At 48.0% G+C, this 25,983-nt stretch overlaps 1 protein-coding gene across 2 annotated transcripts in view; it reads left to right on the top strand.

Moving 5' to 3' along the window:
• The window catches only part of samd11 (sterile alpha motif domain containing 11), a 59,968-nt gene extending 34,230 nt beyond the window's left edge, over positions 1–25,738 (top strand). Inside the window, exons 5-13 of one of the 2 annotated variants that reach the window (XM_062392943.1) lie at positions 5,540–5,632; positions 9,072–9,236; positions 15,304–15,457; positions 20,287–20,402; positions 20,546–20,624; positions 20,903–21,693; positions 22,429–22,562; positions 23,664–23,774; positions 24,035–25,738. In XM_062392943.1, the coding sequence (XP_062248927.1) occupies positions 5,540–5,632; positions 9,072–9,236; positions 15,304–15,457; positions 20,287–20,402; positions 20,546–20,624; positions 20,903–21,693; positions 22,429–22,562; positions 23,664–23,774; positions 24,035–24,298 (1,907 nt within the window). In that variant the 3' untranslated portion in view covers positions 24,299–25,738. The remainder of the gene's footprint in view (positions 1–5,539; positions 5,633–9,071; positions 9,237–15,303; positions 15,458–20,286; positions 20,403–20,545; positions 20,625–20,902; positions 21,694–22,428; positions 22,563–23,663; positions 23,775–24,034) is intronic. The other variant, XM_062392944.1, reaches the window with a different exon arrangement.
• The last annotated feature ends 245 nt before the right edge of the window (positions 25,739–25,983 follow it).

Raw genomic sequence — 25,983 nt, 5'->3', positions numbered from 1 at the left:
TGGCGACCTGTCCAGGTCGTCCCCCTGCCTCTCGCCAAATATCAGCTGGGTTTGGCTCCAGCTCCCCATGTGGCCCACCAAGGATATGCAGTATAGACAATCGACGGGATGGATTTGCTGACTTTTTCCTACAGGAAAAATGTATATCTTAAATAAATCAGCTGTAGTTGTAGTATATTTACTCCTAGTTAATCAATTAGTTCCTTTTTTTATCAGTTAAGCTCACACCTTTGCTCCACTACTGGCCGGGGTATGACCCTGTTCCTTATCCCATTAGCCAGAGGCACAGCAAGAGGTATAATCAGGCAAGACCCAACACCTCCATGCCCTCTCTCTGTGTGTGTTCATCGCCTCTGTCTGCCAGATTAATTGTCCATACGGTGCCTGTGATATCAGGAAGGGTGGGTGGAAGGTGCAGGGTATTAGACTGCTCAACAGCCGTCCCAGCAAGGGTCTTAGTCCTGGTTTGGGAAGGATTTCCCCCCAAATACGGGTCTAATCAGCCGCAGAATTTAATGGAGAAATCAAAGCCCTAAGTAGTTGTCTTAATGGAGAGAGACAAGAGGTGGGTGGTGGGGTGGTGACAGAAGAGGGGGTGAGAGCAGTGGGGTCTGCACCAGAGGGGGTCCAGGACCCCAAAATCTGCACGTTTGAGCATTACAGGGAGATTTAACAGACTGCCTAAGCAGCTCGCTCCGTGTCTGTAAACAAGTCCAATCCGATCAGCCACTGGCTCTAATTCTGTCTGCCAGTGAAATGAGACGCACACACATTCACAAACACACTATTACACACCAAATAGCACATAGTTATGCAGATGCGTGCCCACGCAAAATCAACACAGGTTCAAATTTGTGCCCAAACACATTGGTGGGTGTAGCGTCTATGAAGTTTCAGAGCAGTGGATTATTTGACTTGGAGATGGATGAGATGTAAACACGGCCCGCCGTCTACGACACTGTGTTTACTCTGCTCTGCCACTCAGCACTCCTGTTCGACGTCTCCTCCAAAAGTGTTTAACCTCCACCAGCGGAGGGAGAGAGTCTGAGAGACGGGGATTGAGACGGGAGGGAAATTAAAGAACAGAGAAAGGAACGAGACAAAAAGTCAGCAACACAGAGAGAGAGAGAGAGAGAGAGAGAGAGAGAGAGAGAGAGAGAGAGATGAGAGATGCAGTGATGGAAGAAACATTTGGAAAGAGAGACAGGAAAGAGAGATGAATGAGTGCGGTGGTGGTATCAGGGGAGGGCAGACAGCAGCAATGACGGTGGATGGCTCCGTGTGTGTGTGTGTGTGTGTGTGTCTGTATGTGTGTGTGTGGGTCAGGAGGAAAGGGAAGCAGGCTTGCCGGGTCGTCTCTGTGCCGGAGTGGGCCGTTAATTAAATCTGAGGGATAGACAGGAGGGCTGCCTCCCTCCTTCCCCTCTCCTCGCCGCCCGTCCCCTTCCTCCCTCACTCCCTCTCTCACTCTCCAGCTGCTGGCTATTCAGAGGCTCCATGAGAGGCGGAGGGGAGGGAGGGAGGGAGGGAGGGAGTGGGAGAGCAGGGGCGCCGACGCTGAGAGTCTGGCTGCCTGTGGAGACTGTAAACTGTGGCTCTGCGGTCAGACCGGAGACTCAAACAGGCAGATAAGGTGTTTTTGGACCGCCACCCTCTCTCTCTCCTCTGCTCCCTGCACTCAGACTCCCAGAGGCAGTTACAGCCTGGCGGTGCGAGTGCGGTTGAGGGCTGTAGCAGTGGCGTGTGTGTGTGTGTGTGTGTGTGTGTGTGTGTGTGTGTGCACCTTTACGTTTCATTTAAATGCTTGGTTTAAGATGTTTGTTTGCTTGTGTGTGAATGTGCAGCCTAGTGTGTTTTTTTTCTTTTTTCAAACTGACTTTGAGTGAGGATTAGTTTTTAAAGTAATACCAATCCCTTATTACATAATTATCATAGAAAGACAACACATCAGGATTTCTTATGATATCATATTTTCTTCTAGTTTAAGTTTTTTAATGTTTTAAAACATCCCATTGGTCAATAGGGATGTATATTGTACTGCCATGACAAAATGGTTTCTCAGGGCTATTCTGTGAAGAGACATAACTTTATATTTATGTATTCATTTAAAGTCAAAGAAGTCAAACAATAAATAAGAACCACTGCGTGTGCACACTTGCACATGTTGGCTGTTGTGCATCCTACCCTCAGCATGAGCAGAAGCGCCTCTCTCCCCATCGCTCCCTCCCTCCCTCACCCACCCACCCCCCTTCCTCCCCACCTCCCCACCTCCCTCTCCCAGCTGCATCGGCCCGTAAGCCAATCAATGAAGGGGCTTTCAGGGCCGGCGGAGGCCCCGGCGCACGGAGGGGTGATCAATAAGTTATTAGCACCATTCTGTCAGCTGTAATGTGGAGATTGATCGGGGGCTGCGGCTGGCGGCTCACCCCCACATCCCCGCCTGTCACCCCCCCACCCCCTTCCTTCTTCGCATACCCTCCCCTCCTCCCCCCAGCCTGATAAAGATGACAGATTAACGGAGTAAGAGAGGAATTAAGGAGTCTGCCTGTCTGAGCTGTCACCATGCTCCATGGGATGGAGAGAGGAGGAGGAGGAGGAGGAGGGCTAAAGTTTGAGGGAGGAGAGGAAATCCGAGAGCAAGGGAGAAAAAGAGGAATGCTCCCCTGCGGATGGTTCACCCCGGTGGTGTCACATGAAAGAGGAGAAGGTTTAAGCCCCGCTGTTCCCTCTTTCTGTCCCTCTGTGCTCATCCCTCTTTACTTTTGGTGGGAGGAACAGCTGATAAAGAGTAGAATATTTAGCAAGGGAAGACTGAGTCAGAGGCTTGAAGCTGTTGTGTTCAGGACAACTTAAAAAAAGTTTCCCTGCACTCTTATGTTCACCATGAATAGCAAATAAAATACGCCATGTCATAGAAGCTAATGCTATTTGTGCTATTCGTGCATCCATGTGCTCCTCGGAAGCTCTCAATTCCTGAGTCGTCATTCGGACTTCAGTGTGTTCAGGTGCTTTTGAGTGAGAATCTGGAAAAAACATGGAGCTTGAAAATGTGTCATAGCTCTTAAACTTCACCTTGACACCTCTCTCTGCTATATAAAGTGCTATTCAGTGTTTATGAGAGATGCACATGATCACAAACCTTTATGCCGACTTTCTGAATTGTTCTGACTTGAGTTGGCGTTACAGTGAATTCTCCTTGTCGGCACCACATGAATGCACAGTAAATTACCGTGCCACTTTGACAGTTAAAACCTCAGCCTTGGAGCTAAAATAAAACTTCTGAATCTATAACTACGAATTCTTCAGCAATATTAAGAAGCAGGTGATGTGGAATACAGGCCCAGGGTATGAAAGTTGACTGCCAGCGGTGACAGTGGGAAGCAAACGGGTTAGCGTCGACGCTAGCAGACGCTCAGGGTTCGGCTTTAAAAGAGAGCGCCGGAGCTCTAAGAAGCCCCATTTAATTGGCTTTAAAAGCTTTCCGCCCTCAAATCTCTGGCCCTCGGGCACTTGCTCAGGAGACAGAGTGTCTTGAGTGAGGCATCGAGAGAAGACTGGAGCGTGTGTGTGTGTGTGTGTGCGTGTGTGTGTTTGATCATGATAGGCTCTGGGTGTGGATGATTGGTAGAAGAAGGGGCAAAACTGATGGGGGCTCTCAGGGTTAATATTCCACAACCAATGCAGAGCTTTTGTGTTTTTTTTGTATTGACCAGTTAAAGAAAGGGACTGAAGATGATCTTAAAATAGAAGAATCACAGAATGAGAGATCAAAAAGGAGACGACAGAAGAAGTAGACATTTTTAAGCCGTTCAGTGCGTGAGCATGAATGTGTGTGTGCGTGCACTTGTCAATTAACAACCCCCTCTTTGGTCCCACTGTCTCTTTAGGGTGGTATAGGGAGTGTATATCCTCAGGACCTGAGAAGCAACATCAAACACGGAATCATTAGTGAACCTCCTCCCTCTCCCTGTCTCTCCATTTCTCAATTGCTCACTCACCCTCTCATCAACATGGGGCTCATTCGCCGCACAACAAAAATCCTCAGAGTCCTGTCTGGATCTCTTCCCCCTCCACGTCTGTCTGTGTCTTGTTAGAGAGAATAGAGGATGTAAGTGACGGGTTAAAGGGTTAAAGGTCAAACTCCACTTTACGTCCTCTCTCCCTCCAGTCGCTAGGGTAACAATATCAGGAGGACAGACGAATGGCAGCAATCGCTGTTTGCTCGGGTGTTGATCATTTTTTAAACCCCCTGTTCATTGTTTCTCTGCACTATTTACGCATGCTGTGCAAATGATGAAAACTTGCTTTGTTGAAAAAGACACTCTCAGAGAGAGGAATCGTTGTCCTCCAGGGGGAAAGTAAAAAGTAAAACACACACACACATCCCTAAAGATATGCACAGGGAAGTGAGAGAGAGTGAGAAAAGAGAGGGGAAGCAGTTGCTGCTGTGGCTTGGCTGTCTTTGTGGAGGAAGAAACTGAGTTGGAGAGAAAAAACAGAGGTGCCGGAGATAGAAATAGAGAAAGAAAGAAAGAAAAAAAGACAGAGAGGGAGAGAGTGACACACTGATTTTTCCTTTCTGCCGGCGCTGCGTGCAGTGTGCTCCGGATCCCCTCCCTCTCTGATTAGGCCCGTATTGATTTGAGGTGTGTTGGAGGGGGGTGTATGTGAGGCGACGGGTTGGGAAGGAAGAGTGGGATGAGAGGGGAGGAGGAGGAGATGGAGGAGGAGGAGGAGGAGGGGGAGGCGGTAATTGTACGCTAGACGCTCCTCTTTGGTGGCGAGGGTGGAGGTGGAGGAGAGCGGGGAGGAAAAGGCAGAGGCAGCGAGGGTGTTAATGGGAAGGGAGAGAGAGAGAGAACTCCTGATGGAAGCACACCTAGAGGAGGGAGGAAGCGTGTTTATGAGTGCAACAAGGTGGGGGTGAGAGACACGGAGGTAGAAAAACAAAAAATAAAAACATGATATAGACATAATTCAGGCTGAGAGGAATTTCTCAAGCAGCTGAGAGGCTATCATTTGCTTTAGTTATGTCAGAGGCTTTTGTGCCAACATCTGGAAAAAGAGAAAATGAGAGAGAGAGAGAGAGAGAGAGAGAAGAGTGATAACACTTGAGGACAGACGGTTGGAAAGAGACATTGGAGGAGACACAGAGAGACAGTGTCCCCCGCCCTCCCACAATCTCACACACACACACACACACACACACATAAATGTGCCGGGCAGATCTGTCATCCACGGCGGTGCAGGCCCCCCTCTCATCTCTGACAGAACAGGCACATCTCCAGACGCCCGTGGCTCGCTTCACTCGCTCCGTTTCTCTCTTTCTCTCCACCTGTCACTCTTTTTCTCCCCTCTCATTTGACTCCTTTTCACTCTCTCTCTCCCTCTTCCAGCTTCCTGTATTATCAAAGCAGCCGCCATGTACGCAGGTAGACACAGAGCAGAGCGGGCACTATCAGGCGTTTACTTTGGTATTCTCTTACTAACTTCCTCTCTCTCTCTCTCCCTCTCTCTCCCTCTCTCCTTATGTATACAGATGCCCTTCTAGGCAAGAGGAGAAGCTTCTCTCCCAACAGCAGCAGCGAGTGTCCCTCGGACAGCAAGAAGTCACGTAGCGTGTCTCCCAAAGGTAAGACCTGTGCAGTGTGTGCGTGTGTGTTGTGGGGTCACAGATGTGCTTGGACATGCGTTCGCTGACTGGGGAGACTGGTGAACGAGTGTAATGGTGAAAGAGAAAGGATGGACACTGCGGAGTAGAGAAGAGGGAGAAATACAGCGGTATTGATTTAGCTGCTGGTGGTCAGTGTGTTAGGGTTAGGGTGATGATGGGAACACACACACACACACACACACACACACACACACACACTGCCTCACACACATGCTCACTTTTCTCTGTGTTAACCCATTCTGCTGCCTCTCACAGTAACAGTTGCATTTGCACACACACACATGTAGAGAGGAAATATTCTCTACCTCAACTCAGTCTTCAAATGTGACATTTTTTACTTTGGCCGTTAACTAAAGACAGTTTGTTGTCTTGACGCAGCACAGGATTATGGGAGATGTTGTCCTAATCGCCATTGCTGATAAAAATCGACATGACGCGGCTCAGGCACAAATAATGTTGGAGCAACGTGGGTTTGCGCATTTAAAACAGTGTGGACAACGTTAGTACACAAGTCAAATATTGTATACGTTTTTAGACTTCTTAATGAGGGAACTGTTACATAAACCGGTGCCTGCCATGCTGCTTTCCTCCTAACTCAACGCATGCGGTAATATCTAAATTATATAATATCTCAGGTAATAGGCCATTAAGGTCAGATAGTATCAGTCAGCCGGATCCGAAATAAAAACGTAATTGTTGCTTTTTAATTGGTTCTGTCTGACGGACCTAGCCAAGGCACAACAAGACGTTAAACCCTCTGTAGCTCCGGAATCTGGTCGCCGTCCTCTATTATTTATATCTCCCCCATGTGGTGTGAAACCGGGCCCCCGGTGTGGAGCCGGCGCGGCCACCGGGCCTGTCCCTCTGGGCTGCTGAGGAAGACTTCCTGACTGATGCATTATACAGCAGGCAAAACCAAGGGCGACTCACCGCACATCCAGCCTCATCACTACACACACACACACACACACACACACACACGCACACACACACAAACACGCACACCCACACACACATACACATACACATACACATACACATACACATACACATACACATACACATACACATACACATACACATACACATACACACGCACACACACACACACACCCTCCAAGGCCTTGTGTAGGCCAAACAACATCAGCGGCACACAGATACATAGCATAAATAGCTCTCATTATTTGAAATATCAGTAAAAATTCAAATTTGGACATGTTTATAGGTGAGGTTATTTGCATGAGTGCATGTGGAGGTCAGATTGAGCTGTGTAGAGCTGAACAGGAACCCTGTGTTGACCTTTGCCCTCTGGGTGACCTTTGACCGACGGCCGCCTCTCCCTGCCTGCAGCCTCTTCCCTCTCTCACTGTGCGGCGAAGCACTCATTCCCGACCATTATGGTTGTACTTAGACACAAGCCAGCTTCTGAAAGATGCATGTTTTTTTTTGTGTAAGTGTGTGTGTATAAGGATGTGTGTGTATATATATGTGTATTTTTGTTTATCTGTGTTTGTGTCTGTTCTGTACACGGGCTTGGATTCCTTTTAAGGGAAATGGGTCTTGTGTGTTTTTTATTCTGACTTGTGTCGTATGCATGTTGGCTTTTAAAGCAAACCTCCTCTGTATACGTCTTATATGTATTTTTATTTTGCTGCATATTTGCACAAGGGAGACAAAGACTTTCTGTGTGTTTGTTTGTGTGTTTTGTTTGTTCTGACTGACCAGAAAAGTGTACTTAAGTTATTTCGAAAACACTCCTGATCCTGTGTCTTAACCTTGAGCTCCTCCTATTAGTGATATCTATGCGCTTTACTTTTTTTTTTGCCTCCGAGTGTGGCGACACAAACACTCTCGGCTGAAGTCTGACGCAGGTGGAGAAACAGATTGAGAGAGAACGAGCGAGGTTAGCGTTTGGATGGAGCCGGAGAGATTGGATGCCGCTGCGTAAATGACGCCTACTTTTCTTTCATTTGCAAAGTCGGCACCCCCCCCCGCTGTGTTCAGAGAGCGCAAAAACTTTAGACGCTGCGCCGAACACACACACACACACTCAGACACACACACTCAGACACACACACACTCAAACACACACACACACACACACAAACACATACACTCAAGGACCTTGGGTGGATTAGCCGGAGCTTGGCGGTGGAGACAGAGATGCTTGCTTGCTCGCTTCCTCCCCCACCTCCGCTCCTCAGCGCCACTCCTGCTCGCCTGCCCGGGGCCAGGCTCAGGTTTCAATAAGAAGGAGGGTGGTAAAAATAACCCCTGCTTTCCTCTGCGTCTCCCTCCTCCTCCTCATCCTCCTCATCCTCTCTCTCCCTCTTCCAACTCCCTAACCACCTCCCCATATCCCCCTCCACCCTTACCTTAGATCATGTTACTATTGACAGAGAGAGGGGGGGAGAGGAGGGAGGTCAGAGAGAGAGAGAGAGATTAAGTGTGGTGACTGACAGCCAGATAGATATCATACACCACATCATCTTCACAACACCTTAAACACTGCACAGCGCTACGTTGAGCTGCTCTTGTTCTTTGTTTTTTCGTTTGTTTACGTAGTCAAATACAGTATCGGACTTCTTATAAGCATTCAGCCCATGCAGCTGTTAGCATGGACACTGCTGCACTTTCTCTCAGAGAAATGGCGAGTTCATGCTCGGGTCAGGCCCATTCCATTAACAATGTATGCCTGTATGTGTATGGCTTCATCCGAAGAGGCTTCCAGTCCATCAGTGGTGACTTCCTAATAAATGAGCTGTGGACGCATGTCTTCTGGCTGATACTCCAGGCAGGCCCTATGTCAACGGTTCAGTGGCACTGTGTCCCCATGGTATTCTGGGACGTTTTTAGGACTGGGACATATATGGTTTTTATCCTAACTACAAATCATAAACTCAAATAAGATAAAACTTGGTTCCTGTAGAGTACTTAATGAACCGTCACTAGTTTTAGTTCTTCTCTTGTCCATTTGAAGATAACTGTTTTCTAGGCTCCTGCACAGCACTGGCCTGTGCTCAGTTTAGTGACGTACTGACATGGGGTTTTGTGTTTTTAACTTCTAATTAAAAAAAAATGTGTGACCTCTGGCTGTTACTTTGAGACACAATTGGTTTCAAGCTGCAGAATTAATTTGAGTATGTGCTTGAGGCCAATTCCTGATAATAACGACTGACTTGAAGATGAATGTGGACGTGGATGAATACACAAAATAATTATTTACTCACTTAATGCTGAAAAGATGGGTCAGCGTGCAGCATTAGATTAAAAGCGAGTTATAATAGCCTAAAAGAGTTTCCGTGCCTCGAGTTTCACATTAGAATGCATCTCCTGATGGGCTGGATACTGGCAATCAAGTTAGGTCATAATACAAGTGTCTCCTTCCTCTCCGCAGAAAACTCCCGGAGTCCGGTAGTGGAGGCGGGCGGCAGCCACGGCCACATGAGCCCTGAGGAGCACTACAGACGCATGATGTCAGCGCTCAGCGAACAAGGGTCCTACGAGGAGCAGCAGCAACGCCTCTACCAGCTGGCGAGCAGCATGGGTCTGCCTGGCCACGGTCAGTTCACAAACTTTGTACTGTGTGTGTGTGTGTGTGTGTGTGTGTGTTTGCCACTGTCATTACGTGACTGTGCACTCAGGGCCCTTTCACACCTATGTTTTTTGGTCGGGACTGTCAGACATTTTAGTTTAGTCTCAAGTGAAATAACAGGTGTGAAAGGTGCTTCAGACCATGGTCAGGACCTCAATTTTGTTCAACCAGAGAAGGGGGTCCATGATCCAGATTCCACTGAAACATGGTTCGGCTCGTTTTGCAGTGTGAAAATATATATTTGGATTGTTCGGCCTCCTGGGACCATTTGCAGGAAGTTGAGGCAGCGATAAACAGCAGAAGAAGAAGGAATGGTCGTACTCGTCACCTCCAACGATAAAAATAAATAAATAAATATATATATTCCGATGATATAATGCATTAACGGCCGTTTTGCTGGTAGTACCAAACATATATTACATTGGCAATGAAATGAAAGAAGAGAACCGGTTCATTTATTTGCTCCATTCAAATGGAAAGTCTACTTTTATCTACGCACTTTATTCAACAAAGTTTATGAATTCAAAAGCCGACAACAAACCAACACACGGCCATCTACAAACCAATCAAATTGTAGTTATACCCAGGCCATGTGGTGACAGGATGTACACATGTCATTCAAATGTCTTCAGTCTGCTCCCTTAATTTCAATGTGAAACCAAACTAACGGAATAAAATGATTCCACTTGGGCTCTGTACCCGTGGAATATCAGTGCGTGGTTGATTTTTAAATTCAGTTTTCCTACTCCGCCAGTAAGAATCGGTTCATGATAAGAACACAGAGGTACTTTTCCTTTATTTCTTTTCCTTTGTGATGAAGTAACTTGAGATTTACTTCAAACTAAGAGTTTTCTTTGGGAGCACTTCACTAGCTTCTAAAAAAAAAGAAAAAAAAAAAAAAAAGGAATCCACACACGTCTTCTTCTATCACCTGTCACAAAGTCACCCGTGCTGCTTTGTAACCCCAGAGTGCAGCGCTGTGCTCAGGGTCCCATGTTAAGGTGTGCCGCGCTGCTGCCATTGCAAAAAACCCCAGCCAGCGAGACGGCTGACATTTCTATTTGCGGCGCTTGCCCACCCGGTGTCAAAGTGTCACTCTGTGTGATTTCTGACCACCGCGGCTCCCTGCGTTGTTAACACCCACGAGGCATTCGCATGCATCAACGCCACAATTGATCCGGAAGCTCTCATTGGCTGCCTGCCAGGGCTCTAAATCTCCCCGACACTCTGCAAACCACCAGCGTGTCTCAATTCCTCTCCGTTTCTACAGATGCATACAATTGACTGGCTTTAGTTTGAGAGAGTTGTAGTTTGATGTGGAAAAAAAACAACTGAGAAAAGTTGCCTTGTTTGGGTTTTATACGTTGGCTTTTACGTTCATTTCACTCTGCCTGCCATAAAACTTTAACTCATTTCACACATTTTCTTAAAGAATGTATCATAAAGTCCTCCTCGTCTTTATGAGCTCTTTCACAGTAGCATAAATCCAATCGATGCCCTGGCTGAATTGTAGTTTGAGCTACTTTTATTTTTATTTGATTAGTAATGATTTTTAATTGCTGGCTGCAAATCTAGGGGGGCGAAGCCTATAAATGCTTTAATTGCCTTCTCCCCGCGTCTTAGAGGAGTTAGAGGCAAGATGCAGTGCATTGTGGGGGTTTTATGGCCCAGGGTGCAGGCTGATCACTGGCTTCCTTTCCCAGAAGCCTTGCTTGGTATGAAGCAGACGCTCTGGCACAGACACAGACTCGCTCCCTTTCTACACTTCCACATTCCAAATCGTTTGATCGTTCCCACACTTTCCTTTATTCCGCGCTCATGCATTCTTCTTCTGAACTGTGTTTAAATGAAGAATTGCTGTGCAGGAGAAGAAGAGACACAAATAGAGACACACCAGGAATAAGAGTAAAAACAAATGTGAGTAGAGAAATGGTCAAAGGAAACGAAGGAGGAAAAGATAAATTCTCCTGGAGCAAGGAATCAAGAAAATAAACATACAAGTTTACCATTTCATTAACGCTTAAGTCACCCTATCCAATACAACTATCCCTTAAATTACAACTTCACGGTGAAATTTCCCCTCTAGTGACGTGTGTGTTTGCGTCCACTGTCGTGTTTGTGCGTGTCCGATCCTCTAAGCGGATGATGAGCATCACCGGCTTTACCACCGGCTCCCGGACAGCCGAGCCTTCTGCTAATGTTCCTCCACACCTGGCAAAGTTGTCCATCTCCCCACTGTGCCCACAGCACACAGCATTTTCTGTGACGCTTCCTGCAAATCCTCTCCTTCTCAAATTAGTGGCCGAAAACGTGTGAAGACACTGACACTTTGAGACATGAACAGTCTAAGAAGTGGCGCACAGGGACAGCTGTTTTAGTCTCTGGAGAGGCTCACTTCAGCGAAAGCCCCTTGACATTGACCTAGACTGCGATGGGGCCCCTGTGACCCCCCCAGTACAACCTTCTCCCCTATACATCTACCTCTCGAGAGCTGCTTTTATACCCCCACCTCCCCCTCCTCCACCTCCTTTCCTCACCCCCACCTCCAACTTTCCCTTTAGCCTCGGTCCCTGCAGAGCATCCTTTCATGTGTTTGAAGTGCAGGGCACAGAAAATGAAAGTGTGTGTGTGTGTGTGCGTGGAAAGAGGCGGTTGTGAGGAGGAACTCTGGGTGTGTGCTTGTGTGTGTGTGTGTGTGACTGTGTAGGTGCAAGGTGTTGTTTGAGAGGCTCTCTCTGGACCTGATGGGCAAAAGAAGAGTTGGGAAGGGGGAGGAGGGCCTGCAATTGGAGGTTGAGGTGGAGGGGTGGCGGGGTTGTGGAAATGGCCAGGAGGGCTTTCCCTCCCTCTTCATATGATGAAAGGAGAGAGAAAAGAAAGGGAGAGGTGGGGGAAGAGATCCAGATGAAAGTGTTGGGAGGGGTGGGATGGAGGGGGCGTTCTCCTGTTTTGTCTCGTGCAATTTAGTCTGATTTGAAACTAGAGGCTGTACACAACAACGTCTCTTTATCATCATCCCAAAGAGCCGGGAAACTCCAGCATGTGATTGGTCAAATTACAGTCAGTGTGACAAATACGCCACAAATGTACTGCTGGCTAAGCCAATGATACTGGTTGAATACCTCTTCTTGAAAAGATACTTAACTTTTATGGTGTATGGTGCACTTCAGTGGAAAGATGTCGGATTTTGTGTACCTGCCACTCCACCAAATCCATCACAAGCACGGCCAGGCTGCATCAGCGCTCCTCTGCATTCTCACGCCGAGGAAAACCCGGCTTAACCGAAGGGATTTAGGCGCAACTCCAGGAATGATGGCAGGGAGAAAGTGGGATGGCACAATGGAGGGATAAGCAGGATGGGTCCGAGCTGTAAACACGGGACCTCCCAAAATAACCAGTCAGTGTCCAATGTTCAGTTAGGACTCTAATTTACAGGAACTCTCCCCTTGTGTTTTAGCAGGTGCAACAAAAAGAGTTTTAGGCAGGGGGATTTCTGACACACACACACACACACACACTCACACACACACACACACACTGAAGGGAGGAGCCCCAGGTGACCCTGCTCCCCTTAGTTTGCATGATGAAAGAGAATTAGAGAGAGCAGGGGAGAGACAGAGCAAAATAAGGCACCTCTGTCATGTGAAGCTTTACAGATATGGACTGGATAAAAAATAGAAGAGAATAAGCGGAAAACTAGAAGAAATACTAAAGAGAGAAATAAGAAAAAAATTCTACAGTGTCACATATCTTTAATTATCTGGGTTTAACGAAGCACTCCAACTATTTAACATTTCAAAGTCAGAGCTGTAGATACCAATCACTCAAGTTTGGTTTGTTTGACACAGAATCTTTGATTTGGTTCAGAAATCAAAATAAAATTAACATTATTCTACCAAACAGTGTAAAGTTTCATTAAAAAATTATAATGGAACTTATCAGAGGTGAATCATTTTTGGTCTGTGGTTTAAGTGGGTGGGGTCCTACTGCCCTATTGCCCTCATGACCTCATTATTTTAAAATTTCTGGTTACGGCCCTGGTCAGAGACAATTTACCAATCACAGAGAGAACTAATCGGCCCGTGGAAACTTGTTTTCAGTCTAATGTGGCCCAGCCTGGAAAAATCCAGAGGCATACTATATCTCATAAAATTACTAAAGTTAAGTAATTTTTTTTAACAAAAAGTAAATGTGATACAAACTGTGCATGGAGTTTGAAAGACATGGGCAGGGAGGGTCTCGTCTATTGTTCGGCGTTATGGGAAGTTTAAGATCCAGTGTTCTTGGTGCTCGACCCGGATTCTTCTTCGTGTCACTTTTTGGCTGCGATGTAGCCTGAATATTTCAGGCTCCGCTGCATTGATTGTTCATTCTTTTTCGAATTTGTCTCTTGGAAGTGTCCAAACTTTTGGAAATGCAACACTAAATCACCGGAGGGCCCCTTTAACTGAAGCAGACATACAAAAATAATTGGTGAGGTGGGATTGTGACCACAACTCTTAGAGGTCAGCGCCTCCACACTGTCACCCCAACACCATCTATGCAAGTGTACGACACACTCTGTGTGTGTGTGCAATGCGTGTGTGCGAGTGTGTGTGTGTTTGTGTGTGTGTTTGTGCACGCCTGGTCTCCAGTTCCCTCTGATCCTTCCCTTATCTCTCTTCCTCCCTCCTCTCACACACATACACACACACAGACACAAACACCCTTGTCTGCCGCCAGCCGAGTCCCCTGCGGCCTGGCGCAGCAAACAGATCGATACACCGGAGCTGGGCCGCATTAATATCTGTCGCTTCACCCCCCCACCCCGGCGCCCGCTCAGCTGCTTCAGCACACACAGAAACACACAGTCAGGCACGCATACGCAAGCACCTAAATCACACAGACACACATCACACCCGCACCGGCGGCGGAAATGGCCCCTAGCTCCTGAGGGATCTGTCTAATTAAAAAAGTGTGTGTGTGTGTGTGTGTGTGTGTGTGTGTGTGTGTGTGCCTGTGTGTGTGTTTGTGTGTGTGTGTGTGCGTATGTGTGGAGGAGGTGGGTGTGTAGATAGATTGAGGCAGAGAGAGAGAGAGAGCAGGATGGATTTTTCTCTCATTAGAAGCCGTGTCTCCTGGTGTCTCCTTCTCCTGCGACGGCAAGTGAGAGAGCCGTGGTGGCTGGGAGAGAGGGGACAAGCGGAGAGAGGGAAAGATGGAATAAGGCGAGTGGTGGAGGGCAGACATTTTGCGAGAGGAGGGCAGGCTGAGATTGAAGAAGAAGTTGGGATGATGGTGATGATGGCTGGGATGTTTCAAATGTTGCTCACCTGATGTGTGAAGTTGCTTTTTTGCTCGCTCTGATTGTACCAAAAAAAAAACAAATGCTGTCAGCATGATTTGTTTGTGAAAAAAATGTCAAATACACCATATTGATTTCATTTCAATTTTCAGCATCAACCTCTTCATTTCCTCACATTTGCCTGGAAGTGGTCAGCTCGCTTCCACACCTCGACACATGGTTTTTCAATGTGATGTGCTCATTTCTTACACCTCTGCCAAAACGTCAGCTCTGTTTATCTTTGTCCGGTGTGAGTGTTTACATGCATGTGTCTGTACACGTACATGGGCGTGACATGGGGATTAGAAAATGCATCGCCATCACTTTCATTAATAATGTGGAATGAGCCAATTGGGGTTTTTAAAATAACTTATTGGTGTTTTTATTAGCCATGTGCAAACTACACCCTCACATCCAGCGATACAGTACCCTGACCAACTTTGTGTGTTCTTCACTTCTTCTCTTTTCCTAAAAATCATTTAAAGTTTACTTACAGCATATTTGCGACACACTAAACAGAAACCATCAACTAAGCTAGCGGTCGAGTTTCTGTCTTATATTGCCTCTTAAGTTTCGTTCAGTATCTTGGGGGCACGTGAATTCTAATTTGTTTTTATCCCTACCCCTTCTCTCTTTCCTTTTCCTTTCCTCTCACTATTCATCCTGTCTCTCTCCCTTCACTGTGCTTTCCCTATTTTCCTCCACATTCAGAAATCCTCCGTGCTCGTCAGGAGGCGCTGGCTGCAGCGGTGAGGAACCCAGTGGCCTTAGAAGCTCACCTGCCCTCGGCCGGCAGCTCCTCCTCCTCCAGCCAGAGACGCAAGCAGGGTCTGCCGCAGCACCGGGACGCCCATTACACCGACAGGTACGTTACGGACGCAAACACAGGCTTTGCTTGAATGTCAATGTCAATGCGTCATAGGTAGCTCTCGAAACTGCAACCATGCTCTGCTTGCAATACCAGTGTTATTAATCATTAATAAAGCCCAACACCCACATCTCTACACACAAACACACCGCTCGCATCCCTACTCCACTGCACTTCTCTTCCCATCCTTCCACACGTTCCTAGTACAAGATCTGATCTAGTTTTTTGGGGCTTTTTCAATGAGTTGTATTGTATGTGTGTGTGTGTGTGTGCGTTTGTGTGTGCGTGTGACTACATGTGCTAGTGTGTGTCTCCAAATTCATGGCTAAACTAAGGATCCAATAACCTCTTGGCTACCACTGTGGAGCTGCACGCCTGCATCCCCGGCTCTTCCTCCCTCCTCTCCCCCCCCAGCGCTGGCCCCTGCGCCTCCCAAACAAAGCCGGGGGCAGCGGGAGTGGGCGGGTAATTGCTTGTCGATTATTTATGTGGCGCGGGGAGAGGCGGGGGATCGATAATGGGCCGGCGGTGCGGCAGCAGGGGGGATGGAGGGCGCTTGTGTGTGTGTGTGTGTGTGTGTGTGTGTGTGTGTATGAGATAGTGAGAGACAGAGAGAAGGGGGGGTGGCGGGGTGAGGGGTAGGGGCGGGAATATAAGCAGGAAGCAGAACGGCCAGGCGCTGTGTGGTGCAGCTCTGGTAGGCTGTGGGTTTGTGTGTGCGTGTGTGTGTGTGTGTGTGTGTGTGTGTGTGTGTGTGTGTGTGTGTGTGTGTGTTTAGGCGAGGATGTGGGGGGGGGTTGTTCGTTTGTGTTTGTTCCATTTCTCAAGCTGGCCGTCTGCATGCGTGCTCATCTAGGCGGACTGAATCTGGTTTTGTTTGTGTGAATATGTCTCCTAATTTGTGCGTGTGTGGCCAGTGGTGCAGTGTGAATGTGGTCAGTGAGCTGTGGCCGTTCACCGACAGCACGCCGGGTAATTAGCCACACAGGATTGGTGCGAGTTAACCAGGCCTCAGCCATCCCTCTATCCATCATTCCATCCATCATTCCATCCATCCATCCATCTCCACCTCACTTCCTCCCCCTCTACCGCCCCCTGCCTCCTCTTTAACCCTTTGACTCTCAAAATGATTGGGAGAAGAAAATTGGTTTCATGTACAAAATTATAGAATGCTAAGAAAAAGAAAAGGTAAAGAATTAGTGATACAAGAAACATGCTTTTTCTCACGTGCACATTCACCATAGGGCCAAAAGTTTGAGACATATTCATAATCCGAGGTCATTTAGTCATGTTCTAGAGTAAGTCACTTACATTCAAAGAGATCTTAATGCAACTGCACTAAACATTTCTAGAACAGTTTCCAACTTTGTGTTCTTCTTGTGCTTCAACGTACAGTTTAATGTGCAAAAACATAACAAGCCTGGATAAATCCCGGACCCCATCCCACACGTTTGGGTACTGAATCGCAGACTGCATGATTGGCCTTATTACCTGGTATCACTGATTGTGGTGTTGTCCCAATCTCATGTGCTCATGTGCTATACCCCCTCCCAATAAAACGTACAGAAAGTGCAAAAAAAAGGGTAAAAAAGATGTGAGCGTGAAATGACTCCAAAGTGAGGAGGAAATTAAAATCAAGATAACTGGAATGAAAACTTAAAAACGTACAGAATGAAAAGATGAGAGTGAGGAAGTGAGCTATAGAGACAGATGCTCACCCCTCTCTAGTGCTCTCCATGGCTCACCTTTCCATCGACCCCTCATCATTGATTATCTGGGGCCCATTAGGGCCCATTGTTAAAAACAAATCATTAGGGCCGCTCGATGGGCTTAGAGCCTGGTGCTCCATTTGTCTGGCCTTAAATGGCACTAAGCTCACCGAGCATCTGCAAGGCAAATAGGGGAAGGATGGAGAAAAGTAAAGAGAAAGGGGGAGAGAAGGAGCGGAAGTTGAAAACATAGGAGGTTAAAATAGGGATGAAGAGGGGAGAGGGTGAGAGGACGAAATGACGGAGAGAGAGAGATGAACAAAAATAGGGGGTGAGGAGCTGCACAGAGTGTGAGATAGCGGTAGGGAAAGAAGGGACGGAGAGAGAGTGAGAGAGATGGAGGGCGGGAGAGGGGGAGAGGAAGAGGGAATGAGCATGGAGGGAGCCTCATCCATTTTAATGAGCTTCCTGTGTAAATGTGTTCCTGCGGAGAAGGAGCCGAAGGCGGCCGCGCGGCGCTCCTAATCCCCCCACGCTCCCATCATTAAGGGCAGCCCTGTCGCACGCACACACACGAATGCATGCAGCCACACACACACACATTTACACACACACACACGCGCACACACACATCGCTGTCGCCACTCTGACAGGTCGTCACACAACAGTGAATTCCCCAGGAGCCCTTGGCCTCACTGCAGGCGGAAGAAGAAGAGGGGAGAGAGAGAGAGCGAGAGAGAGAAAGAGAGAGAGAGAAGGAGAGCGAGAGAAGGAGAGAAAAAGAGAGAAGTGTGGGGGGGGGGGGCCTTCCTGTGATACAGTTTTTCCTGATTATGAACCCACCTTGCATTTGTGAATCTGCCCATTTTCAGTCTCATGCAAAAACTAGGTGAGTGTTTTTGCCGAGTCTTTTTATAGCATGTTTGTGGTTTGCCAACAAAATGCAGAGATAGGGCAAAAAGAAAAACACACATGCACACACATGCAGACAAATACACACACAGAGCCTAAGAGCAAAACAACTAATGTCTGCCACTCCTCCCTCAAAATTGCCTCCTATAAAAGGAGGAAAAGAGGGAGAGATGGAGGAAGGGAGTGTCAGACACAAACTCTCTCTCTCTCTCTCTCTCTCTCTCTCTCTCTCTCTCTCTCCCTCCCTCCCTCCGTCTCTCTCACTACCCATGATTAGGCCTAATTATGGTGGCGCAGACGCCTGGCAGCCCCAGTCATGCAGCTTTAATTGACCGTTATTCATCTGCGGGCTAACGCCAGGCAATGGTAGGCAGTGTGTAAGGAGAGGGAAGAAAGAGATGGAATATCAGAAGAGAGGGGTGGGGGGGGGGTGCAGAGATGATGGGTGTTTGGCATGCGGGAGCCATTGCAGGGTGGATTGGAGTTTTGTGGGCGCCTCAGCGTAGCCTAGTGGAACTGTGCGTCGCGAGGCTAATTGCTAGCCCAGAGGGATTAGGCCAGGTGATTACACACTGGGCGGTGTAATTACATAAGCAGCGGCTAGCAGGGCCCCGGCTCGCGGCTCCGGGGTCACGCGCCGCAGCAAGATTAATTGGAGCTGCCACTGGAGTGCGAGGCACCGCCGGAGAGAGCGGTTATACGATTAGCATTAACATTTCAGCGGCGGAGGCGATCGATGAATGGTTTTCACCCCTTCCCCCTCTCAGTACTGGCTTCAACCCCCCCCCCCCCCCCCCCCCCCCCAACACACGCACACACACCTCTCCGCACTCCCTCTATGCAATTCCTCCCTCTCTCTCTCTCCTTCTCCCTCGTCATTTAGTGAGGTGGGAGACATGCAGGCGCTAGCTAATTTGAACACGGTTGCAAAACAATATTTGCGGCTGCATGCGTCCCAGTGTTGGTTTTGATTTTGTTGTTTTCCTCAGCTTGTTTCCCGTGTATGCTTTTGTGTGGTGGCAGTCGCACACAGCTGAACTCCGGTCGGTGTGACAGCAGCAGCTCATGGGGAGAAAAAAACAAGAGAGAGAGAGAGAGCAGAGGGAAGAGGTGTGGGTGGGAAGCTGGAGAGTGAACTCGGAAAGGCCCTGGAGACAGCTGTGGCTGGAGTTGTCCGGCGAGCATCGTCATCGAGTCCAGATCCTCTGACCATGACGATTAGCAAAAAACTCAAAGAAAGAGGGATCGAAAGAGAGATGGGACTAAAGTGAGAAGAGAAGTGGGAGAGGAAGTGAAAGAGATGTAAAGAAGCTGGCATAAAGAGACGGGATGAAATGGAGTGATGAAGAGGGAGAAGAGAAAATATGGAGAGGTGAAAGAAATTAAAGTGGAGGAAAAGAAAGACACGAACAATACAGATATTTAGAGGTCACAGAGAAGTAGAGAGACCGGAGTAAAAAAAAAAAAAAAGATGGGTTAGTCAGAACAAGAGATGCAGAGAGAGGGAGCAAGGTGAGAGGCGCCTTTCCCCCCTTAAGGAGGACAAAAGACGAGGCAAATAATGGAGAGGCCTTTTCAGAAGCAGACGTTGCAGGACGCTCCATCTTTTCACCGGCTTCAATGCAGCCAAGAGAGCGAGAGGGCGAGAGGGAGGGAAGCCGGGAGAAGGGCGTAAAAGGGGGAGAGAAGAGAGAGGAGGGATGAGTGTTAATTAGAAGGTCCTTCAGCCCATGGCCCCGGTCAAGACACAGGGGCCGCCCCAGCTGTCGGAGCATGACACACTGGCATTGTGCATTCAGCTCTCATTATGTGTGTGGCTCTAGAGTTGTGTGTATGTGTCTATCTGTGTATATATATATTGTGTGTGTGTGGCGGCAGGGGAAGTGAAAGGCTGCAGTCCAGGGTACAGCTATGGCCGGCGGCGCTTGTTGTGGCGTGGCAGGACTGATGAGGCACTGGGGCGACACGGGGGCCTCTGGAGCTCCACTGATAAAAATACACTGCATACATCGGTGTGTGGCAGAGTGCGCACACTCACAACGTGGAGCGGAGACACACTTGGAAGAGAAGCAAAATTATTAAAACTAGTCATTAAGCCATCATGCATTATACATACCTCCACTTTTTCTTTCTTTCCCCCATTTTTAAATATTCAGTAAAATCCAACTTTGGCCTAATGATGTCTTTGTATGTTTGTGTCTGCAGAGATCTGTCCCACCCGCCACCCCTACTGTCGCCTCCGACGGCCCCTCACATCGCCTTAGGACCTCACCTGCGGCCTCCCTTCCTGGGCATGCCTTCTGCTCTTTGCCAGGCCCCTGGTGAGTTATCAGTGATGCCTCAGCTGAATAGCTTATACACATCCAGCACCCCCCCCCCCCCCCAAAAAAAATTGGGGTTTTATAACATTTGGGATTTTTTTCTCACCGGTGTGTGTGTGTGTATTCTTGTTTTTCTATCACAGGGTATGGTTTCCTCCAACCAGCTCAAGCTGAGATCTTCGCTCGGCAACAGGAGATGTTTAGGAAGCAGAATCTGGCCAGGTTTGTGTGTCTGTGTTTTAATGTTTCGGGATGCGATGATTATAGAAGCCGTTAAAAATATTAACTGTAACCACAGCAACATTTTGGATCATCTTCATGGAGCTGTGGCTTTTTTATCACATTAAAGTTCCACTTTTTAAATTGTTTCAAAAGCAAACTTCTGGATATATTACATTTTTTAATACACATCAATTTAACCAATATTTAAATGTGAAATAATGTACATTTTTAAACCGATGGCATGGGTGTTAAAGTCTCGATGTGTTTTACTTCCTCAGACTCGAGATGTCAGCAGAGCTGCTAAGACAGAAGGAGTTGGAAAGTCTTCACCATCGACAGCAGCAGCAGCAGCGTCTCCTGGGCTCCGACTCGCTGGGAGCTCTACCTCATGGCCTGCCCCTTGACCACCCTGCCCTGCGGAGCCTCCACGACATCCCAGAGGGCCACCCTCTCCGCGAGGAACTGGCCCGCCGTTCGAACGCGATGCTGGTGCTTCGCCACGGGGCTTCCACGCCCCTTCTAGCACTCAGCCACCAGCAGCATCAACCAGGGGCGTCCTCCACACCCAAAGAGAACCAGGCACAGAGCTCCGCCGCTGGGCCAGACGCTGACTCCAGGAAGGCCCTACGCCGTGGCCCCCAGATACAGTTCCGTTCTGGGGAGCACACAGGTGGAAGGGAGGACAGAGGAAGGGAGGGAGACAGGGAGGTGCAGGATGAGGAGATGAGGGACTCAGACAGCGAGACAGAGATGTACACAGAGAGGCAGGAGAGCGTCGCTGCCAAGTCCATGGGTAAACCCAGGGACAGAGAGAGGGATGGGGGTAAAGACACTGGAAGCAGGGGGGCATGTGACAGTGCCAAGGAGCCTAGAGAGAGCTCAGGCAGGCTGAGCGCCCCCTGTAGCTCAGCAGGTACAGAGTCACCCAGTCGTCACCTCTTCACCCCTGCACTGGGCAAGGCTGACGTCAAGTACCACCTGCCCCCTGGGTTCATGCCACCGCTGCCTGCTCTTCACGGCCAGTCGTTCCCCTTTGGGTTCCCCTACGCCAACCCTTACTTTCACACGGGTAAGATACTCCAACACACACACACACCCACAAACAGAGACACACAAAGACACACACACACACACGCGCGCACGGCTGAAAACTGACATGTGAAACCCATTAGTGTCGCCCTCTGTTTGCGTGTCTCCAGTGTGGAGACCTCTCCCTGTTAGGGGCCCTGCCTCTGACCCCGGTGTGACCCCCGTGCACACCACCAGCAGAACAGACACGTGGGCAGAAAAGAGGGAGGAGGGAGTCTGGGCGTTCACATATAAAACACACAAGCTTCTTGTTCATATACATAACTGCAAACACAACACTTATCATACTTTCTGTTTACAACCTTAAACTTGATTTTTATCAATTCCCTCCCTGAGAAGCTAAATGACAGAAATAAAATCTGGTCAGTAGAGGTGGGAAAATGATATGAGGAGCTGATATTATCTCTTATATTATTGAACATTTCTCTGGTTAATGTTGGTCTGTGGAAAAATTCATCGTTTTAAACATTTTATGGAATTCATCTTTTTCCTTTTCAAACTCATTGTGGAAGCTTAAACCAGTTTTAGTGTACAGTTTTTTTTCTAAAGGGCAGTTCAAAATATTTTCAAACCCAGTACTTGTGCTAAGCTGGCAATTTTGGCGTTCCGCATCAGAACAAAATGTGGAACAGAAGCAGGATCCTCGCTCTCAACAGCAGCTTTGTAGCCAGAGTTTACATTGACACATCATTTTCACCCACTGCTGCTCTTTCAGGCTCCGTGGGAGGTCTTTTCATGGACGGGGAGGACTCGGCCACGGCAAACCCCGCGGAGGACATCAGCAAGTGGAGTGTGGAGGACGTGTGCGGCTTCATAAGCAGCCTGGCCGGATGTGCTGAATACACACAGGTGAGTACGTGGACGTGTGCGAGGGAGGGAGGAGGGAGAGAGAGGGAGGAGGCGATGGAGGCCGGGGGCAGGCTGACTGTAGAACAATAGTGACCAAGTTAAAGCATTTCCAGGCATCTCATTGTTGAGGGAAGAAACACTTAACTGAGCAAAGCAGCAGTTTACTGTGAATGTGTGTGGCGACATGAATGGTCACATTCACAACCGCAGCCATACCTGTGGGCTCCGTGTGAATGAAACGTGTATTTGTGTGCACAGTTGAATATTGTTCCAAAATGAAACATCCAGCTTTTGAGAAAGATACAATACTTCCATGATGATGTGTTGAGTCATGAAGTCCTTTAAAGTTGCTGTAGTCGTTCTTGTTGTGGCGTTAAGAGAATCCACACATTGAATTAAGTGTAGACAAAACCAACTTTAATTCTAAACAACACATCTCAGTAGAAAATAGCTTTATCTTCAGAATTTTTTTTTCCATGGAATAACAGTGGAATTTGTCCCTTTAAACTCCAACAGTAGTGCAGTGGCTGTTCTAATAGGCTGTGTACTGTGTTGGTGGTGATACTGGTTAGTTTTCTGAAACCTCTAAAGTGACCTGCAGCAAGTAACGACCGGCTGCAGGACTCAGTCGCGATCGAACACGGCACTTGTCGCAGCCTGCAGATGGCTGTTTGATAAAGTTTAATATGAAAACGTATCATGTGTCCAAATCGCCTGAAATTCAAAACCACAATTCCTTGTGGCCTTAAAAATACACAAGCCAAGTGTGAGGCCACTAAGATGAACGGTTCTCGAGATATACAAACCACATACAGACAGACACAGATTTCTGGATTTATTAAATAGAGTAAGACTCAGGCCAGGAACCGATTTCTTTGGCCACTGTGGACAGAGAGGATTTGTTTATCAACAGAAGGTTGCAATCAAAATATTCAACCATCCCCCCCCCCCCCCTCTCAAAAAGTGGAATGTAACATTTTGGAATAGAGTCACCGTTTTATCGGTTGTGTGAGTGGATGTACAGGTTTGTGTTTCGAGCGTGTGTGTGTGCGTGTGTGCGTGTGATGGGTCCAGTGGCTGAAGCGGCTGTGTCTTCGCCAGGTGTTTCGGGAGCAGGCCATTGATGGAGAGACATTGCCGCTGCTCACTGAGGAGCACCTGCTCAGCACCATGGGACTAAAGCTGGGGCCTGCGCTCAAGATCCGCTCACAGGTACACACACCACAGACCAGCGTGTGTGTTTGATCAAGTGGACTCTGTGTCTGAGTGTGTGTTTCTGTCCGTAGGACCAAGACAAACTGCTAGAGTAGCATAGCTTATTATTCCCTTAAACTAGCCTGCCCCACAGACTGCAGCCTGTTTCTGCTCTCTCTCTCTCTCTCTCTCTCTCTTTACCATCAAGTTGATAACATAAGACTATTACGTGACACTCCACAGGATGTACTGACAGTCTTACGGTCTCGTCTCCTCAGGTGGCGCGTCGCGTCGGCAGGCTCTTCTACATGACTGGATTCCCCCTGGCGTTCCCTTTCCCGCCTTCTGCCGCCCTGCGCCCCACAGACCGGGATCGGGACACCCCCCTGCCCCACCCGCTGACCCTGTCCCACAGACCCGCCTCCACCAGCAGCAGCTCCTCTCCCTACAGCGGTCCCACTCCAGCGTGCTCCTCCCCCAAGCAGGAAAACGGTAACAGCTCCACGGTGGCGGGAAGATACGAGGCCAAAACCCCTTCGTAGGTGCTAAGCTGCAGGGGTGAGGAGGGCGAACTCAACCACGGAGATGGACTCCTAGTTTCTCTTTACTAGACTCCCCCCACCTTGGGAGCTTGATGCTGAATTTTATGGGAAAACTTGGACTGGAATAAGAGGACAACTGGACAATATGAACCACAGCCGGCGAACCAATCAGTCTGAGTTTGTCTGCAGCGGCTGTAGTCGAGCAGAATCCAAAGAAACTGGGTTGGATGGGAGACACGTGAGGCGACAGAGGAACAGAGGAAGAGAAAAAGGAGGAAGAGGAGACAGCTGGTCACAGACAGCCTGCCAAAAAGAGGAGCGAAGCCCTGCCACAAATGCGACATTCTTGCAAGTCAGACAGTCAGACGCTAGCGGAAACTCTTCCTTCCTTCCTGGGCTGGAGGAAGCTCTGCTAACTCACTTTCTTTCTCTGGTCTGTATCTCTGCTCACACCACAAGGCCTGCAGAGACCAGGAATTAAAAGGAGACGCCTCCCTTCTCTTTTCTCTCCCTCGCTTCCGGAAGCCAAACAGCAGTGTGGAGCCGTCTCTTTAGAGGCTGGAGTCACAGCATATATATGCTGAGCAGTGACAGATCTGACCAGCTCCCTCTTTATCACTGCAACTATGCATTCCACTGTCCCAATACCAAAGATGACCGGATGTGTGGAATTGGAACCAGGTTTCACAGTGTGTCTGCTTTTTTCTCTTTTTTTTTGCATTAATAGTCTCAGAGAAAAGACTGGTCCAACAGGGGAATGCTAGGCCTGTGCCTCACATGATGGACTCTAGGTGGAGCTGTCGTTTCCTGACGTACAAAGACTTAAAATACCGTATGTCGGAGAAATGGAAAAGTGTGTACGGCTTATGTCATTGTGCGCTTGTGTTGACTACTGTGGGAGGTAGGAAAAACATGCAAAATTGTACAGAATCATGCTTAAGATGAAAATATCCTGAAGGTTACATACGTGGTACTTTTACTTTTTGTTAAATGTAGTTGCACGAATAAGGTTTTCTTTACTGAAAAATGTGACTTGCTGAACTTTGGTGGTACTTATGTTCATACTTTTGTTCTGCCATTTTTTTTAAGTGTAATATTAAAAGACGCTCCAATCTTGAATGCTACTTCAGCATATAAATGAGGAAAAAAATATTTATAGGACTTTTGATGTAGTAGATAAAGCAGATTATGATATGTATTATAATTAGCCCTTCAGATGGATTCCAAAGATACTTTTACTTGGTTCTCTCTTGGTTGCAGGGAAACGAAAGGCACAAAGCTCTTAATGCAAATGTTTTGATTTTGTTATGGATTTTTTTTTTTTTTTTTAAACCAACACAAGCAATGAATTAAAAATGGTCTCTAGATTTCCCTTCAAATGTTTTGTCTTCATCCTATTTTTCTATTCACCACACGGGTGAAATAAATCCTAAAGAAATCCCCCTGTTTTCTCCCTTCTGTCATTTGTGTGCATGTGTCAGAACAGCGTCTATGTGCCCTTTCCTCCTCAGGTGTTTTGTGGTTCTTCTGTGAAAAAGCGTGCAGGAGGGAGTATATGTGGTCTTTTGAAGGGGAGGTGAACCACGGGGGGCACAGTTCAGGTCAACACCAGCCGTCAGAGTGTGAGGTTCAGCCACAGGCCAAGGCCTCCCTGCCTGTGGGGATAAACCCGACCCTCCTAAAAC

This window comes from Platichthys flesus, chromosome 7 (assembly GCF_949316205.1).
Source record: "Platichthys flesus chromosome 7, fPlaFle2.1, whole genome shotgun sequence".
Taxonomy (NCBI): Eukaryota; Metazoa; Chordata; class Actinopteri; order Pleuronectiformes; family Pleuronectidae; genus Platichthys; species Platichthys flesus.
This window is presented reverse-complemented; position numbering and strand designations above follow the sequence as displayed.